This window comes from Tamandua tetradactyla, chromosome 12 (genome assembly GCF_023851605.1).
Source record: "Tamandua tetradactyla isolate mTamTet1 chromosome 12, mTamTet1.pri, whole genome shotgun sequence".
Classification (NCBI taxonomy): domain Eukaryota; kingdom Metazoa; phylum Chordata; class Mammalia; order Pilosa; family Myrmecophagidae; genus Tamandua; species Tamandua tetradactyla.
The window spans coordinates 33,470,125-33,486,969 of NC_135338.1; the positions used below are offsets into that span (position 1 = coordinate 33,470,125).

Here is a 16,845-nt window from a genome sequence, read left to right on the forward strand (position 1 = left end):
GCCCGGCTCGGCCCGGCCCGGCCCGGCCCCGACGCCCGCCCATCTCGGTCCATCTCCGCCCATCTTCGCCACTCTGCAGCGCTCGGTCCTATATCCGCCCCACCCCGCTTCGGTCTTCAGCGCGCAGTCGGGGCTTTGTTGGGGGCATTTCTGGAACATTTCTAGCCAATCAAGCCCCTCCTCCTCTAATATTATCCAATAGTTCCGCCGGGGGCGTGGTCCCCTGAGACCCCGCCCCCCGCACATTCTCCCCGCCTCCCCGGGCCAAGGCGGAGGAGGGGCTGGGACGACGCAAGGGGTGGGCTTGCGGAGGAAGATGGCGGCCGCCTGGTGGTTATCTGTGACGTCCGCGGCGCTGAGAGCGGTCACTCCTTGGCCGAAGAGCAGGTACCAAGCCGGAAGGGCTCCTAGGAAGAGTGTTAGGTTCTGCGGCGCCAGAACAAATGGGAAACTAAGGCCTGCAGGGGAGGTGGGGGTTTCGCGCGAGGCTGTCGAGGCCGGGGTCGCCGGGTGCCCCTTCAGGGGCTCATCGTCCTCCCTCGCGCGGCAGGCTCACCGCGGCTTCTCCCCGGCCTCAGGCTCGTCGGGAAGCGTCGTCCTCCAATCCCGAGGCAGGCGAAGGACAAATCCGCCTCACTGATACCTGCGTCCAGGTAGGAGGCCGGGTGCGGGGTGGCGGTGCCCAGGAGAGTCCCCGAAGTGCTGAGATCTCCCCTTCGCCCACCTTTCTCCGTCCCCTGCCCTCCCCTCCCCTGTGTTTTTGATCCCCTTCCTGCATTTCAGAGGCTGCTGGAAATCACCGAAGGGTCAGAATTCCTTAGACTGCAGGTGGAGGGAGGTGGATGCTCCGGATTCCAATATAAATTTTCACTGGATACAGTTATCAACCCCGACGACAGGCAAGGAGGAGGAAGGGGTGGGTCCTCAGAGGATGTTCGGGAAGGATAAAAGTGTCTCCTGTTTAAGGTGCACTATTATTCCAAAATTTAAAAGTTTACTAAGGATGGCTAACACCGTTGGTACAATGGGGATGCAGTGAAGATTTGTCGTCATGGCTTATAACAGCTGTAAATTATAGGAAGAAGATTGGCCTGCCCAAGTTCATAGGGTAGTAGGTAGACTCAACTAGCTTCCAAGCCTACACCCTTAAACATTTCCCAGTATTTGTTTCATTTAATATTTTTGTTTCAAAGAAAAGAAACACTTGTTAGAAGTAATAAGGAATGCTCCCTCTGTACTTTGGAGAATAGAGGGTATACATCTGTGAGCTGAGAGGGTGTCAAGTTTTGGGTGTTTATGACATTAATTAATGCCCTCTTCCTGTCTTTTCAGGGTATTTGAACAGGGTGGGGCAAGAGTGGTGGTTGACTCTGATAGCTTGGCCTTCGTGAAAGGGGCCCAGGTGGACTTCAGCCAAGAACTAATCCGAAGCTCATTTCAAGTATTGAACAATCCTCAAGCGCAGCAAGGCTGCTCATGTGGGTCATCTTTCTCTATCAAACTTTGACAAGTGACCCAGAGATTGACACCAGTCCTACCACTTTGAGAAGCCTGGGGTTAGTAGAATTCTAGAGGTTTCCTTCTAATCATGGTCCTCTCTCAGTTTTATTTCCTTCAACTTAGGAGTGTTATGTTTTGTCACTATTATTTTCAGAATGTGAATCTTTTGCTCTTGGCTTAATCCTCCCTTCACAGTTCTGAGGCCAAGACCCCAGATGCTATTACTTCAGGTTTAATCACTGGTTGAAACCCAGTGTAATCTGTAGAGCCTCCAAAGCTCTGACCTTTAGAGCTGTTTGTATATATGTGTATAGCTATGTATAAAGGCTTAATTTTAAAAGAAAATCCTTATTAACTTAAGCTTTGGATCAGGGTAACAGATGCACTAGCTTAAACAATGGCTACTAGACCCGAGGACATGAGAAAGGCAAATGAAATGTTCTTTTTCATCTCACCTTTTGTGAATGTGACACTTGATACCTGACTTATCCTTATTTTGCATGCATCCTGCTCTCCGTTACCCGTTTGTTAGGGCAAATACATTCTACACTCCTACTCATGGATCTGCTAGATGCATAAAACGAAGAGCTTGTCACCCAGACAATTTGGATTTCACAAATCCCCATTGATATCTGAATCATTTGAAAAATAGCCTCTCTACTCACACTGACACTTCAAGTTTCTGTGATCATTTAATGACTGAATCTTTTCAGGATATATTATTTCATCCACTTTATGGTGTGAAATGTCTCTGGTCTTAAGCATGAGCAGGAAACAAACCCTTTGTTGATGTGGACAATAAATACTTAGGAACCTTTTTATAGAGAGAATTACCTGATAAATATAGGATGCCCAGTTGAATTTGTATTTCAGATAAACAAGGAATGATATTTTAGTGTAGGCATGTCCCAAATATTGCATAAGGCATATTTATACTAAAAAATAATTGCTGCTTATCTAAAATTCAAATTTAACTGGGCAGCCTGTATTTTTATTCAGTAAGTCTGGCAGCGCTTCTTTTATGTCACTGAATAAAAACCTTTATAAGCCACAAAATTCAATGAGTTTTGAAGTACCTGTTTGAGTATGGCACTTAAATCAGGTACAGAGTTTTAAATAATCATTGTCTCTGTGTGACAGGGTAGGGGGAGCCAGAACCGTGTGGACAGTGTATCAGTGAGGGTTCTCCAGAGAAGCAGAACCAACAGGACATATATTTCTATATAAAGAGATTTTTCATAAAGATTTGACTTACATCAGATTTGAACGACAGGTTGGAGATTGGAAATTCTGGTGAGAGTGATGTTGAATTCTTGAGTCTGAATTCCTAAGGCTGGAAACTCAGGAAGAAGAGGGGGTGGTCTTAATTCCTTCTACTCTCTGGAACCATCAGTTCTTGCTAGTGAGACCTGCAACTGATTGAATGAGGCCACCCTCATTATGGAGGATAATCTCCTTTATTTAGGTTCCATTGATTGTAGATTTATGAAATACCTCCACAGTAACAACTCGGCTAGTGTTTGACCAAGAACTGGACCCCATAACCCAGTCAGATTGCACATAAAATTAATCATCACAGGCAGCTAAAAGAAAATCCATAATGGCAACAACGACAAAATGATTTATTACTGCTAATTTTGAACAAACTACAACCAAGTTGGTTCTGGAAGAGATGTTGGTTAAATCTTGGCTCAGGAGCCTAAAAGCTCATTATAGCAAAAACTTGTTGAAATTTCCTGACTTGACTGGAATTAAGGTCGTTCTATAAAACAATTTACCAAAAAAAAAAAAAAATGGAAATAAACAATTTAGAGACAGAAACTCAATATTTAATATCCAATGTGGGGAAACCTAGGTCTTAGAGAAAACAAACCTATCATATTATTATGGGAAAGACGGGGACACTCAGAAACCAAAGGTAGAAAGCAGGGTACTGTGGAAGCATCTGCATGTGAAGTTACTAATACATAGAAGGAACCGCCAGTGCTTGGGTATAATAAAGATTTTCAGCTCAAAACGGTTTCTTTCATCCTCTTTGTAAAGAGACTTTCCTGTATTTTATTTTTTTTGTTTATAAATATATATATGTTTATTTATCCATTCTGTCACTCTGTGTCTTTTGAACTGAGGAGTTTAATCCATTAGCTTTATTCCTTTTTTTTTTTTGCATGAAAGGGACCAGGAATCGAACCTGGGTCTCTGGCCTGGCAGAGAACTCTGCCTGTGGAGCCACTGTGGCCTGCCCTGCTATATTTTAAATGTTTGAACTAATTCTTCTAGGATATTTATGTGACTTATTTATTGATTTGGTGATTTTACAACTCCTACTGAGCACATTCAGAATATTTTTAGTTCAATAAATAAGCCATTACATTGTAGTGATCAGCTGGGCAGAAACGGTCCCTTACAATGAAAAGGCCTAAGTGCAGATACCTCCTATTAATAGGAGAATTGGAATGTTTTCATATAAAGGGTAGATTTGGGAGAAGTGACTTCATCACACTGCAAAAGCTTCATGGGGAAACCTGAAGTAGTAACAAGAAGTTTCTGTTGGAGGGTGAACAGATGATGAAGATATTTTAAGGACATAGGTCATAGAATGATAGTACCAGTATTGGGCAGTTTGCTTGGGATAAACAGTAATTGGTAAAATGGGTTTAGCATCATTTGCAGGCCCTTTCTGACCATATACCTTTTCCTGGCAGGCCATAAAAGACAGTGGATTTTTCACAAATTTTATTCACTGTAAACATTCAATTAGGAAAACTCTATGCTTTTCCAGTAGCAATGGGAATACATGCTTCCCATTATTTTTGAGCAGAGGTTTTCAAGGCCCATTTGTTGCAGAATTCAGACTTTATATGCAAGCCAGCGTCTGTAACAACGTGCCACACCTTTGCTTTAGCAAAATGTAATAGTGTAAGAACCAAGGCGTGGGGCCCTGAATCAACTTAATGTTGTGAATCAGAGGGGCCTCAAATAGAGGGCTTCTTAGTCATTGTCATATCACACTCTTGATATGGTGATAGTAGTGGTCTGTGAGCTGTATGTGTCCCACCCCCTCCCCCTTGGTTTCCCATACCACCCACTACCGCATGTCTTTTTGTGTGGGGATATTGACTAATTAAAAAGAATTAGGATAAAACTGTTTCAGAAGTAAGTAAGGGATTAGGAAGGACTGTTAGGAAGATACACTTTTTTTTCCCCCTCAGACTTTCTTATTGAGAATTGAACCCTTTCTTTTGGTCTTTTATTATGAAGTGTCAGAATGGAGGGCAGGCAGTAGCAGGACCATCCTGGTACAGTGAAGTGGACAGCACTGATGGTGACTGATCCTTCTGGATATATAGCCCTCCTTTCACCTCTGGCCCCAAGCTGATGTGATACAGCTGCATTGGACAGGGCCTAAAGTTGTCCACTGCACTATTGCCATCATTTTGCATGTTTGTCTTAGAGGCAAGGACCTCCTTTTCTAGGTACCTAGCATTGATGTTTGTGATTGCTCTTGTGAAAATCCCTGTTCGCCTTTCATTCTTCACAAAAATGCTTAGAGCTGTTTTAAAAAAGTTTGCTTTAAGAGATTTTGAAATAATTTATCACCTGGCTTTAATTGTAAAATATAGTCAGGTAAATACATAAAGAGAGGGAGCATCTAAGCAGTTTGTGGCCAGCACCTATATTTAAAAATATTTTATTTTATTTTTTTAATAGGTATACATATATTACAAAATTCAAAAAGATATAGGAGGGAATACAGTGAAGTTCCCCAATCCTGTCCCCATCCACCCACTCACCCTTCCCACAACTACTGTTTCTAAGAATTTATCCCACATAAATAATCTCACACATATAATGTAAAATAATTTATGCATACGAATACTCATTATGGCATAATTTGTGATAGCAAAAGGTGCAAAACAGTGGAAATATCCATCATTAGGGGGTTGATTAAATTGTAGTTTATCCATTCAGTGAACAGCACAAATATAAAGTGAAAAAAGCAAAATCCAGAACAGTATGCATTTTTTATCATTTATATTTTATATTTGCTGTAATTTGTGTTTTTAATAAAAGAAGATAATGTGTGTATGCATGCAGTACCTCTGGAAGGGTGGGCAGGAAGGTGGGGGCTGAGATTGAGCAGTGCAAACAGCATTTTGGAAGGCACAGTGCCCAGAAAGGGAAGGATGTATATCTATAAGATGGAGTAGCAAGGATGGGGTGAACAGATACCCGCTTCTCTTTTTCCTTTCTTTAGGCATATAGCACATCACAATCTTATATTACCTTCTGTTTTTCAGTCTATTTTGGATTTCTTTCCTATTAAGATATTTAGATTAGCTTTTTGTTTTTTAGGGCTCCACAGCAATTTATTGTTTCTAATCCTTTGCTATTACAAATAATGCTGTAATAAATAACCTCTTACATGCGTCATTTCACACTTAGTGATAAGATATCTGAAGGTTAAATTCCTGAAAGTGTAATTATTGTATCAAAGAATAAGTGCTTTTGTAATTCTGAAAGATAACTGCCCTCTTCAAAGGTGGTACCAATTTATACTCCCATCAACTAGCTATGTATTTTAAGAGCATCTGTTTCCCTAGATGCTTGCCAACTAGGATCAAACTTTTTTATTTTTGCTGATCTTAGAATTAAAAAGCAGCATCTCAGTATGGCTTCAATTTTTATTATGAATGAAGGTCAATATTTTATGAGCCATTTGTTTTTGACTGCTGAAAGCATCTCAGCTAATATAGTGACCATCTTTCTGGGTCTCAGTTTCCTCATCTATAAATTGGGAATAAGAATAGTAAGTAGCTTGTTGGATGATTAAATGAAGTTTATGTACAGCACTCAACACAGTGCCTGACACATAGCAAGCATTCAATAAATTATTACATGATGGCTGACAATCAGCAGCTGGTAGCACAATACAGATTAGGTTAAGAATATGTTCATCTCCATGTCTCTAGTCACATGGAGCCTTGTTCATTTACATTGCCATCCATCAGAGAAATGCCAAGTCAGAGCTTTCCTTGATCGTGGAATAGTAAAGAATCCTTTTCCATGGAACTTAATCCATAGGGTATCAGTGGAGCTGGTGAGGGGATAGGCACAGCCTTATCCCCAATATTTAAACTTAGCCAACATGGTAAATTGGTTTAATATGAAATAAAAACAAGATTAGAAAAAAAACAGATGTACATCTCTTTATTCCACCAAGGTTCTCAAGCCCCGGCTTTCCTGGGTTGAAGCTGGGTCTCTACTTATAAACTCAGAGGGATGCCAACCAGCCATTCCATGAAGGGGAAGAGGGAAAGAGCCTCTAAGTGGAGGGGAAAAACAGCTTTAGAAATCTGGCTTCCCCTGAACAAGACCACACTGTATTTTACAAACTAGGAAAATCACCTTTTTGTTTTTAGCACATCAAACTGGTTTCCCAACAGGGAGCACAGGCGAGAGCGATGTGTATTAAATAAAGATGTTTGGAGGCAGGCCCCCTGTCTTGTGACAGCCCTTGTTCCTGGCACACAGGGGCTATCACCAGGTAGATTCCTAATGATTTTTACCTGGAGCTGCTGAATATGTTAATACTGTATATAGCCCCAGCTCCCCCTTTCCTGTTGACTCCCATGCTTCTTATATTGCCCTCTTGCTGCTTACTGTTTATTTGCTCCTCTTCATTTGTGGCTCTGACACTTAGCAAGCTAGTATCAGTCTTGCTTCTGTGAGTTGAGGGGATCTGCCCCACCCTAGGCTGCAGAACTGGTTAAAGGATGGAGATGTGGCAAGTGATCAGATCAGAGTGGCTGCGTGGCAACAATGGTTCTTGGGAGGAGATACTGGGGTTACTCCTCAGACTGCCCCTCCACCCCTTTCTTCCTCCACAGATGCTGAAGGACCATTTCAGTGCAGATGTAGCCTCTGTCCCAGCTGTGGAATCCTTGGGATGATATGTGGATCATGGCTGGAAAGGGGTGCCTGCAGTGTAAGGCTGAAGGGCCTTGCAAATTTACACAGTTGGAGGGGTGGAGGTGAGGGCCATCCTTTGTTAAGTATTCCATAGCAAGGCCAGGACAGGTGGTAGACTGGGCCTCTTGGCCAGTGGCTGAAGCATTAAAGCATTTGGTCTTGCTTGAGCCAAGCAAGGGAATGGTGGTATAGAGGTGATGCCAGAAGCTCACAGCCAGAGCCTGAGCTGTGAGAGGTGAAAGGTGGGCAAGGCTGGCTGGGAGCTGATCTTGAGTGCCTCTTGCCTGGTGACATCATGGTGTCTTCCCAGCTAGGAAAGCATCCTCAAAGCCCTGCCTCTGGCTGGGGCCATTTCTGTGTAGCTGCCCACACCTCACTGCTACTCCTTGGCGGCACAGTGTGGAGGGCCAGCCTCGGCCACATAACCTGGGGAACAGTGGCAGCGGTAGGAGCCCTCTGTGTTCTCACAGTGGCCGTGGGCGCAGAGTGCAGCAGGCCCATTCAAGTCATCACATTCATTCACATCTAAGAACAGGGAAAGAGGACAATTGTGGGGAGCCCAAGTGCCTCTGGCCTCTTGCCTCTGCCCCCCTGGTAACAGCCCTGACCCCTACCCTGGAGTGGAATTCTAGGTGTGGCAGCTAAAGGCTGAAATTTCTTCCAGAGAACACAAGGCAGGTGGTAGTGGGCTCATGCCATGCCCAGAAGAGTGACCATGCTCTCTTGTCCCTGCCTTTCGTTGTCTAGGAATCTGCACGGAAAGAACTTTCTAAACACAGCATTAGTCACGTTCCCTTGGAGGCTTCTCCGAAGAGAAGTGGGGCATGATGCTGGGCTGCCCCACTAGGGGGCAGCAGTGGATTTTCACACTATCATAAGTTCATTAGTAAATGTGCATATGAGCAGGCCACCAGCCTGACCTCCACCTGATGCCATCAGGGCACTGCAGACTTACCCACACAGGCCATTTGGGCCATGTCCAGCTGGAAGCCTTCAAAGCAGTCACAAGTGTAGCCCTCCTGCACACGCACACAGCGGCCATTCTCACAGCCATTCAGGATGCCGCACTCCTCTGCCTGAAGCCCTTCGAATCCTGCTTGGTGCTCTGGTAGGAGGGAGTCAGAGAGGAAGCTGACACCTTATACCTAGACTCTTGTCTCTCCAACCCTAGGACCTGCCCTCTGGGACAAAGGGTTGTCCTGATGGACTCAGGGTGAGGATGGGGAGGTCATACGATTCTCATGGGAAGGATGCTAAAACAAAAGGCAATACTCTTAAAAAATAAGTATGTGCTATTTTAGTTGGGAGGGAAGTGTTAAGCTCCAGGTAAAGCTTTAGGAAGGTCGGGATTCACTGCTTTCACAATACCAGGGCTCCTGCACAATACAGTTTTTGGTTTCATTGTATGTGTGTGGGGGGGGATTGTTTTGTTTAAATGTTCACCTAGTGCTTTTTGGGGGTGGCAGTTTGGCAGAAAAGGAATTTGGCTTTTCTATCTCTTAGCATTCTCCCCACCTCCTGAAAACTGCATCCTCCTTTGATAGCGGTCTTATCTGTCTGATCTGGTGGCCACACCTGTGGCACGTACAGTGTCTATTGCACAGGTGATAGGCCTGACCTCATTAGAATCCAAATTCACCATTTACATGGTGAATACCATTTACAGAACAAGCTGTCACAAGGGGCCTTTAAGGTGGTTAGAAATCCAATTCACATTAGGTCACAAGTTTAAATGCTGGATTTCCTTAAAGCAGGTTATTCTGCATGCTCTAAGTGGTGAGAAAGTTAACTGGTTAAGCAAGTGAGAAAAATAGACCCAGAGTGTACCCAGGTCTCTTGCTTTCTCAATTCCCACCTGGAAGCTTTTTGGGCTAGGTGGTGTCTGTACCTCTTTGTGCCTGCTGTGCCAGTTCATCACAGGAAGTCATTAGGGTCTGACCCCACATTTGGAATTGTTCCTGAGTAGCATTATGATCAGCAGGTGCAGGGGATGGAAGTGAAACTGCTTTAGTGCCCGCCATATCCCCATTTTTTGCAGCAAAACAGACCTGGGTGACTGGCCACATAGTGGAACGGGGGTTCTGAAGGCTGCAAGGGAGACTCAAGGATAGGTGTGCGGTTCCCTGGATGGATGGCTGTATTGGTATAGGGCGGCTCGGGGACGGTGTCCTCAGGGCCCAGGTAGTTGTAGAAAGGTGCCCCATCTGGGCCATAGAGGCTGTAGTGCAGGTCGTCAGGCCCGGGGCCATACTCATAGCCTGGCCGGAAGTGGACCCCGGCCTCCCGTTCTGCCTCTATCCGGGCCACGTTGCACAGCTGAGCATAGACCTCTGGAAGGGAGGAAGGAGAGGAGGCTGGGCTTCAATTCCTAGTAGCTAAAGCCTGTTTGACTATTTCCCAGGCTCATCTCCCCTGGGGAATGAGGGAGCAGGCTGGGACTAGCACCATCTGGGAGTTCCTGCAATGTCCCCCATTTTCCCCGCTTTGTCCCCAAACAACAGGGATGAAAATAGGGCCCATTACTATGATTGCCTTATCCTTTCTTTCTAAATCTCCACCTTCTCAGGTGCAGGCAGACCCCTAGCTAGAGCCCTGCCTAGCTCTGTGGGTGTCACCTCTTCCTCATGTCAGGCACAGGCCGCTCTTCTCACCAGAGCTCCTTGGGGGGCACAGAGCACACTGCTGGCTCCAGGCCTCGCCATCCTGGCAACAGCATTCTGTATAGGTGGTACGTCGCCCATGCAGGGGTTGGCTGCACACGTAATTGGTGACTTTTTCCCAGCAGATGTCCATGTGGATGTCGTGGTCAGGAAGGTCCTCTGGTAGCCCAGGGCAGAGAGACACATGAGCCTCCGAGCCCAGCTCCTGTCTCCCTTCTGCTCTGCCAGCCCGGCCCACTCACCTGTACTGGTGCTATTCACACAGCGCTGCCAGCTGAGGTCTAGGAGGAGGGGGGGGCTGCAGAAGCAGTGGAAAGAGCCTTCTGTGTTCACACACTCACCATTCTCACAGGCCATGTCCTGGCACTCATCATGATCTGTGGTGGCAGGAAGAAGAAAGAAAAGTGGGGCGGCAGCACCAGGGCAGCTCATCCACTTTTGACCTTCATGGAGGGGGAGGTTTCCTGTAACTGGTGATGGAAAAGGTCGCACCCTCCATTCTCCCCACCTCCCCCTGGCCCAGCCTTACCAACAGGTCCCCAAGTGTATCCCTGACAGCTCTCCTTACCTGAGACCTGCCTGCTGCAGTGGGCATCTAACTAAGAAGGGAAACTTCCAGCAAAATAGTGATGAATGGCAGGGGATGGGAGAGCATTCTGCTGTGGGCCCAGGGATGGGAGGGGTGGTGTGTGTTCTCACCCTCACACTTCTTCTGGGAGGCGTCGTAGTGGTACCCAGTATCGCACAGGCAGATGTAGCCAGGCACGGTGTTGAGGCACCGGCCATTCAGGCAGAGATCAGGCCCGAAAAGCACACACTCGTCAGCATCTGTGAGAGGGCGGAGCCGATGGCAGGGGAGGCTGAGATGCCAGTAAGGCAGAACTTAAAACTGGGGACTCCAAAGTCAGACTCTGGGTTCAAATCCTGGCTCTGACATGTACTAATTGGCTGTCTGTGGGCAAGTTGCTTAAGTTTTCCTTGCTTCAGTTTCCTATCCACATTGTACAAAATGTGGATAATAATACTTACCTCTCACAGTTATGAGGATTAGATGATTTTATATATGTAAGGTGCTTAAAATAGTGTGTATGGCACATAGCCACCACCCCAGAAAAGTTATTTCTGTTTCTGTTATTTCCACGGAGGGACCACCTGAGTGTGGGTTCCTCAAAGTTCCTGGCTTCATAAATGGGGCCAGAGAGATAAGCAGATGCTGCTAGCCTCTGTAAAGCTGTCCATCCCGCTCTGTCCCTTTGCCCACACATGGCTGGGGGTGAGTGCCAGTCATGCAAGGCATCATAGCTTGTTCTTGGAGGTGCAGCCTTAGGGAAGCAGCATGCACCAGAAGAAATTCAGGTCAGAACTTCCCTGAAAATCTGCAGGGAGTCAGGCAGAAAGGATGGATGCAACCTGAGAGGCTGGAGCTGGATGCAGAGCTTTTGCAGGCCCTCTTGGGGGATGAGCTGGGGCCCACTCAGGGAGGAGTGGTGTGCAGGGAGGTTACCTGTGTACGTGGTCTGTCCAAACATCCAGGCTCCTTCCACAGGGATGTAGCCTTTCCCACTAGGGCAAATCTCGCTGAATTCCACTGTGCAGGGAGGCATCCGAACTCAGAGAGTGAAGGAAGTACCCTGTCCCCTTCCCCTCTCCCCCTTTTTCAGTGGAGAGCTGACACTGGCAGGACCTGGGACCCTCGGGGGCCTTACCTGAGCCCTCAGATGGGCAGAGATCACAGGTGTCTCCCCAGCCGGTGCCCTGGGTGCAGCAGCACTCAGCCTGCGTGGTGTTCCGGCCCAGGATGCCAGAGCAGGGTGGCTGCCCGTTTTGCCCAGAGTAGCACTCCCTGCGGACGGGGCCAGAGGCCTGGTCCCCTGTCGGGCCCTCAGCGACACTTTGACCTGTATATGGGTTTTGTCTGTTTATGGCCCTCTGAAGCACCCCAGGCCTTGAATTTAATCTTCAAACTTAACATTTATGTAGCCCTTTACAGTGTCCAAAATGCTTTATGTGTATCATGTCATGTGATGCGCGTGTTATTTTCATCTCCCTTTTCCAGGTGAGGAAATTGGAGCTTAGAGAAGCTAAGTGACTTGGCACAGCCCCAGAGCTATTAAGTGGTATAGCAGGGATTTGAACCCAGTCCTTCTGGTACCAAAGCCCCTGCTCTTTCTAGCAGACCAGAGTGCTGTTCTCCCCTACATGAGATGCCCCTGACCCTTTGCTCCATTCTTCTACTTCATGATGGATCCCAGTCCCTCCCACTTACCACCCTTCCTTGTTCTGTGTCCCCTTTCTCCTATGACTGAGCTGTGTGTGTTCTGTCATTATAATGACTGTGTGGCTTTCTTTTCCCCACGTCAGTGAAGGCCAGAGGAGTCTTAGTCCAGCTGGGGGTGAGAAGCTGAACCCAGTGGCTAGGGTAGAGTAGGATGAGAAGAGCCCAGCTGAGCACAGCTTCAAGTCCTCCCCTACTGGGAGGACTCCCTGGGGTCTGATGGATTCAGGGGCCCTTCAAGGCTCAATCTGAGGTCCCTGGAACCCTGAGTCAGCCCCAGATCCCATGCTTGTTTTGCCATTTGCCTCACTCTCAGGCCCCTTTGCCCTGTAGGTTCCTAAGCTGTGCCCCAGATCTAGTCTCCTTCATGCCTGCCTAGCCAGCCTCCAAGGGTGAGGATGAGGCTGCGAGAGTCAAAGGAGGGCTTTGTAAGCTGCAGATTCGTCACCGACGATGGCAGAGGTGGTGGTGGGGGTCCTCACCTCCAGCCACCCGTGGGCGGCAGCGGCCCTCCTGAGCGTGGTACTCCTCCAGGTCGCTGGCGCACAGGCACAGGAAGGAGCCCTCCACGTTCTCACAGAGCGCAGCCCCACACACCGCCAGCATGAGCTCACACTCGTTCACATCTGCCAGGTGGGAGGTGAGGACCAACCCATGGGCGGAGAAGAGGCAGGCCCTGCCTCCTGCTCCCTGCCCCTGGTTCCAGCCCAGCCATGCAGGTGCTCATCTCATTCCCCCAAAACAAATGGCTAGGTTTTGGGGGAAAAAGCAAAAGTGGGTGTGAGTTAGCAGGAAGGAGGAACGGAGAGTATGGGAAGGGTGAGAGAAGGTGGCAGCGAAAGGTTACCAAAGCGGACAAAGAGGAAGAGATACTCCTCCTGAACACATTCTCCAAAGGCTGTGTCTCTGGAGACCCTGGGGTCTCTGCATTAATGCACTTGGTCCCCCTGCTAGTGGGATGTGGCTAGGCTTCCCCTGCCAGCCTTACCAAGGTGCCGCTGAGGGTGGAAGGGAAAGCTCCCTCTTCCAGGAAGCTTTCTTTGCCCACTCTGTGGGGACCTATTATGGGTTAACCTGACCACCTACATTTCAGGAGGGGGGACTTAGGGTTTGATCCAGGAAGGCCAAAGTCTGTGGAGATGGGAGGGAGGGCCCAAGGGCCTTCACTTCCCTGAGTATTCCTCAGGCATCTCACCAACACAGTCCCAGCCCGAGGGTGAGCTCTCGAAGCCCTGGTCACAGAGGCAGCGGAAGGAGCCGTCGGTGTTGTCGCAGTAGCCGTGGGTCCCGCACATGGTGTCATTGGCACACTCGTCTATGTCTGTGGGACAGTGGAGACCAGTGAAGTGGAGTCCAGAGTGTAGGGTCTTCTCTCTTGCTCTTTCTCTCACTCTTTTTCTGAGAATATTTACTTATTTATCTGGTCTATTAACACCAAGATTTGCACACAAACAAAAAAACAAACCCCTAAATACAGAATAAGAAAATGCAAATATTAGCTTTCCTCTTTTTGTGTAAGCTCTGCAGTACAGAAAATATACAAACTTCCAACAGTTGCAAAAACAATGTCTTTGGGAGAAAATAGAGTTTCCACATTGATACAAGACAAATAAGTGTCCTCAGCCCACCCACCTTCGACCTCCCCTTGCAACTCACCAATGCAATCTCCAGTTGGGGTCATGTGGAAGCCAGGCTGACAGCCCAGGACACAGCGGTAGGAGCCAGGGCTGTTCTCACACCTCCAGGCCCCGCACACCGAGTTCCCGTAGTCCTCACACTCGTCAATGTCTGCCCCCAGAGCCACGAGAGGGGCAGAGATGCAGGCAGAGGTGGCCTGGTCACTGGTGTGGCTGACCCTCAGTCATTCTAAGGTCATGTCCCACAACCACCGGGGTCCTTGATAGGTTCCGAATTACTGTCCTCATCTCAACCCAGCATATCAAGTTCAAGATCATTTCCCCTGACCCAGCAAGGGCATCTAGGAAGAGCACTGTGTGCTCTCAAGGAAAGCACTGAGCTCCTAGCCTTCTGTGACACCCTTTTCCCTCCACCCCACTCTCTCCATCAGCAGACACTTTATACTTCTTTTTACACAAACCTTCATGATAGTGTATTACAGAGAGTTGTCCTCCTGTCTGCCTCTCTTGTCCAATTTTCTGATGATCCATAACTGTCTTATTTGTCCTAGCAAAAGACCTTGAACCTAGCAGGCGTTCAATTCATTCTATCGAATCAGTTTGGCTTTTAAAACTAGATGGTGTGCTCTGCCAGCACAAAGTTTATGACTGTCTCTATTTGGTGCTCAGACAGTTCCTGAGCCAGCAGAGGCCCAGTCAATGCGTTACCCATCAGATAATCAAGCTGTGGAAGGTGCCTGCTGCCTGGGAAACTACAGTCTGGGGGCCAGGAGTGGAGGACCAGGCAGTAGCGGAGTGGGGCAGATGGGGACCAGCCCCTGGCCACTTCCCCAGCGTCCTTACCCACACAGTCCCCACCCTCTGGGGAGGGCTGGAAGCCAGGCTCGCACAGACAGTTGAAGGAGCCCTCGGTGTTGATACAGGGCACTCCCAGACACGGGTCTGCAGCTGCACACTCGTCCACATCTAGGAGAGAAGGCTGTCGGGAGACCGTGCCATGCGGCCTTTCCCTGTTAGGGCTCTGTGAGCTTTCCTAGGAGCTCCGGGGCATGGCTCAGGGCAGGAGAGGGCTGCAAGATGAGTGGGAGGACCCAGAGTCCAATTTGTGGGGAGGGACTCTGTCAAGGGGAGAGGGGGTGGGACACTAAAGAGTTCAGAGAGGACACACACAGATGCCCTGGTGGAGGACTCTGAGTCCCTCCCTGTGGCGTTCTCTCATTTGTCCCAGCTTCCCATCCCTGGGTGGGGCCCTGAGCATTTTACTTCAGTACTGGTATTAAAAAGGCCTCTGTTCTGACGTAGCCTCTAACGCCCCCTGCCGCTGGCTGGTGGACATGGCCAGGCTGGCTCCTCACCCTGGCAGCTGGTGCCTCCCTCTGCACTGGTAAAGCCGGGTGCGCAGAGACAGAAGAAGGACCCGTGGCTGTTGAGGCATTCGCCGTGGGGTGCGCAGTACTGCTCCCCCATGCACTCGTTCACGTCTGCAGAGAGAAGGTGGGCAGGGGGTGTCTCCTGGGGATGGGGATGTCTCTCCCCCACTCCCACCCAGTGGGGAGGCTGGGCCACTCACCCTCACACACGGTGCCATTGGCCAGCTGGAATCCCTGGGGACAGAGGCACTGGTAGGAGCCAGCCAGATTCCTGCACTCGCCTCCCAGACAGCTGCTCTGGGGATCTTCACACTCATCCACATCTGCAGAGGCACACAGGGAAAGGAAGGCCACCAATGGCAGCACCTTCCAAAGCAGGAACCCAGGGGTGGGGGGTCCAGAGAACCCATCACCAGCCGAAGTCAGCTGGATCCTTATAAACAGCGCAGCTGAGAGAAGCGTGGGAGGGAGCTTTGGGAGCTGGGGTGCTAGGATGACACTACAGCTCTCCCTGCCTCTTCCCCAACCCTAGCAGGTGCTCCCGTCTCTGGCCAGGCTTCCGCAGCTGACCTCATATTGCCCACCTTGGGGAGACTCAGTCCTTCCCAGCAACCCTGGCCTGGAGTGGTCAGACTCCAGTATCCTTATCAGTACTGAGATGGCTTAGATTTCACCAAGAAGCAACAAGAAACAGAAATAAACCAAAGAAATAGATACAGAAAAACTTAGAAGGTAGCTGGGCTACAGATTGCTTGGTACACAGGTGACTATTTCTTGAAATACAGTCCTAGTGTTCTTGAAATACAGTCTAGTACCCACAGCCTAGGAATTTGGGGAAGGTTGTTAGGAAACAGATTCCAAGGCTTCCCTCCAAGTCAAAACTTGAAGACCCCAGAAGCTGCCTATCTAACAAACCTCTCAGGGAGGCTTCTATGCTCTGAAGTTCATAAACCAGAGACTTACTGTCCCACGAGGCTCAGACCTGCAGGGAAGGGGGAGAATAGGTGTCCCCAGCTAGCCCACTGTCCTAGAGAGACAGAGGCACCCCTGGCCTGAAAACAGTCCCTGCTGTGCTCTGGCCCTCCCTTCATGAAGGCTGACAGGTTAGTCTCCTGCATCCCCATCTGCGCTCTCCTCCCCCACTGAGGTCTCTTACCTTCACAGGTGTGGCCTCGGGCACTGGGCTGGTAGCCCTCATCACAGTCCTCACAGGAGAAGGAGCCGACAGTGTTGGTGCAGATTCCCGAGGGGCAGACTCCCGGGAAGGCACACTCATCTAAGTCTGGGGCAGTCAGACAGCCTGTCACCCAGGGAGCTGGGAGGCGCCCCCTCCACCTGATGCAGGACCCTCACCATGCCTCTGGCCTCCCTCTCTGAGCGTGGAGGACACCCTCTGGGACCCCGGGGAAGGGCAGGCCCTACCTGTGGGC

General features: G+C 48.8%; 2 protein-coding genes across 4 annotated transcripts in view; one reads left to right on the forward strand and one right to left on the reverse strand.

The window, feature by feature from the left end:
* The first annotated feature begins 12 nt into the window (after positions 1-12).
* Positions 13-14,031, forward strand: ISCA2 (iron-sulfur cluster assembly 2). 2 transcript variants are annotated; one of them, XM_077123049.1, is made up of 5 exons: positions 13-387; positions 551-653; positions 784-899; positions 1,333-1,556; positions 2,641-14,031. In XM_077123049.1, exons 1-4 carry the CDS (start codon positions 317-319, stop codon positions 1,505-1,507), a joined length of 465 nt encoding a protein of 154 aa, XP_076979164.1. In that variant the 5' UTR covers positions 13-316; the 3' UTR covers positions 1,508-1,556; positions 2,641-14,031. The 2 variants fall into 2 exon arrangements, with proteins under 2 accessions (XP_076979164.1, XP_076979163.1); XM_077123048.1 differs by having other exon boundaries at positions 1,333-14,031.
* LTBP2 (latent transforming growth factor beta binding protein 2) overlaps positions 5,150-16,845 on the reverse strand; it is a 108,202-nt gene continuing 96,506 nt past the window's right edge. The window contains exons 22-36 of one of the 2 annotated variants that reach the window (XM_077123047.1): positions 16,572-16,697; positions 15,616-15,738; positions 15,401-15,526; positions 14,889-15,011; positions 14,065-14,196; positions 13,604-13,729; positions 12,891-13,034; positions 11,840-12,031; positions 11,638-11,721; positions 10,833-10,961; positions 10,376-10,510; positions 10,125-10,292; positions 9,522-9,803; positions 8,429-8,578; positions 5,150-7,998 (exon numbers count right to left, since the gene is read on the reverse strand). In XM_077123047.1, the coding sequence (XP_076979162.1) occupies positions 7,853-7,998; positions 8,429-8,578; positions 9,522-9,803; positions 10,125-10,292; positions 10,376-10,510; positions 10,833-10,961; positions 11,638-11,721; positions 11,840-12,031; positions 12,891-13,034; positions 13,604-13,729; positions 14,065-14,196; positions 14,889-15,011; positions 15,401-15,526; positions 15,616-15,738; positions 16,572-16,697 (2,186 nt within the window). In that variant the 3' untranslated portion in view covers positions 5,150-7,852. The remainder of the gene's footprint in view (positions 7,999-8,428; positions 8,579-9,521; positions 9,804-10,124; positions 10,293-10,375; positions 10,511-10,832; positions 10,962-11,637; positions 11,722-11,839; positions 12,032-12,890; positions 13,035-13,603; positions 13,730-14,064; positions 14,197-14,888; positions 15,012-15,400; positions 15,527-15,615; positions 15,739-16,571; positions 16,698-16,845) is intronic. The other variant, XM_077123046.1, reaches the window with a different exon arrangement.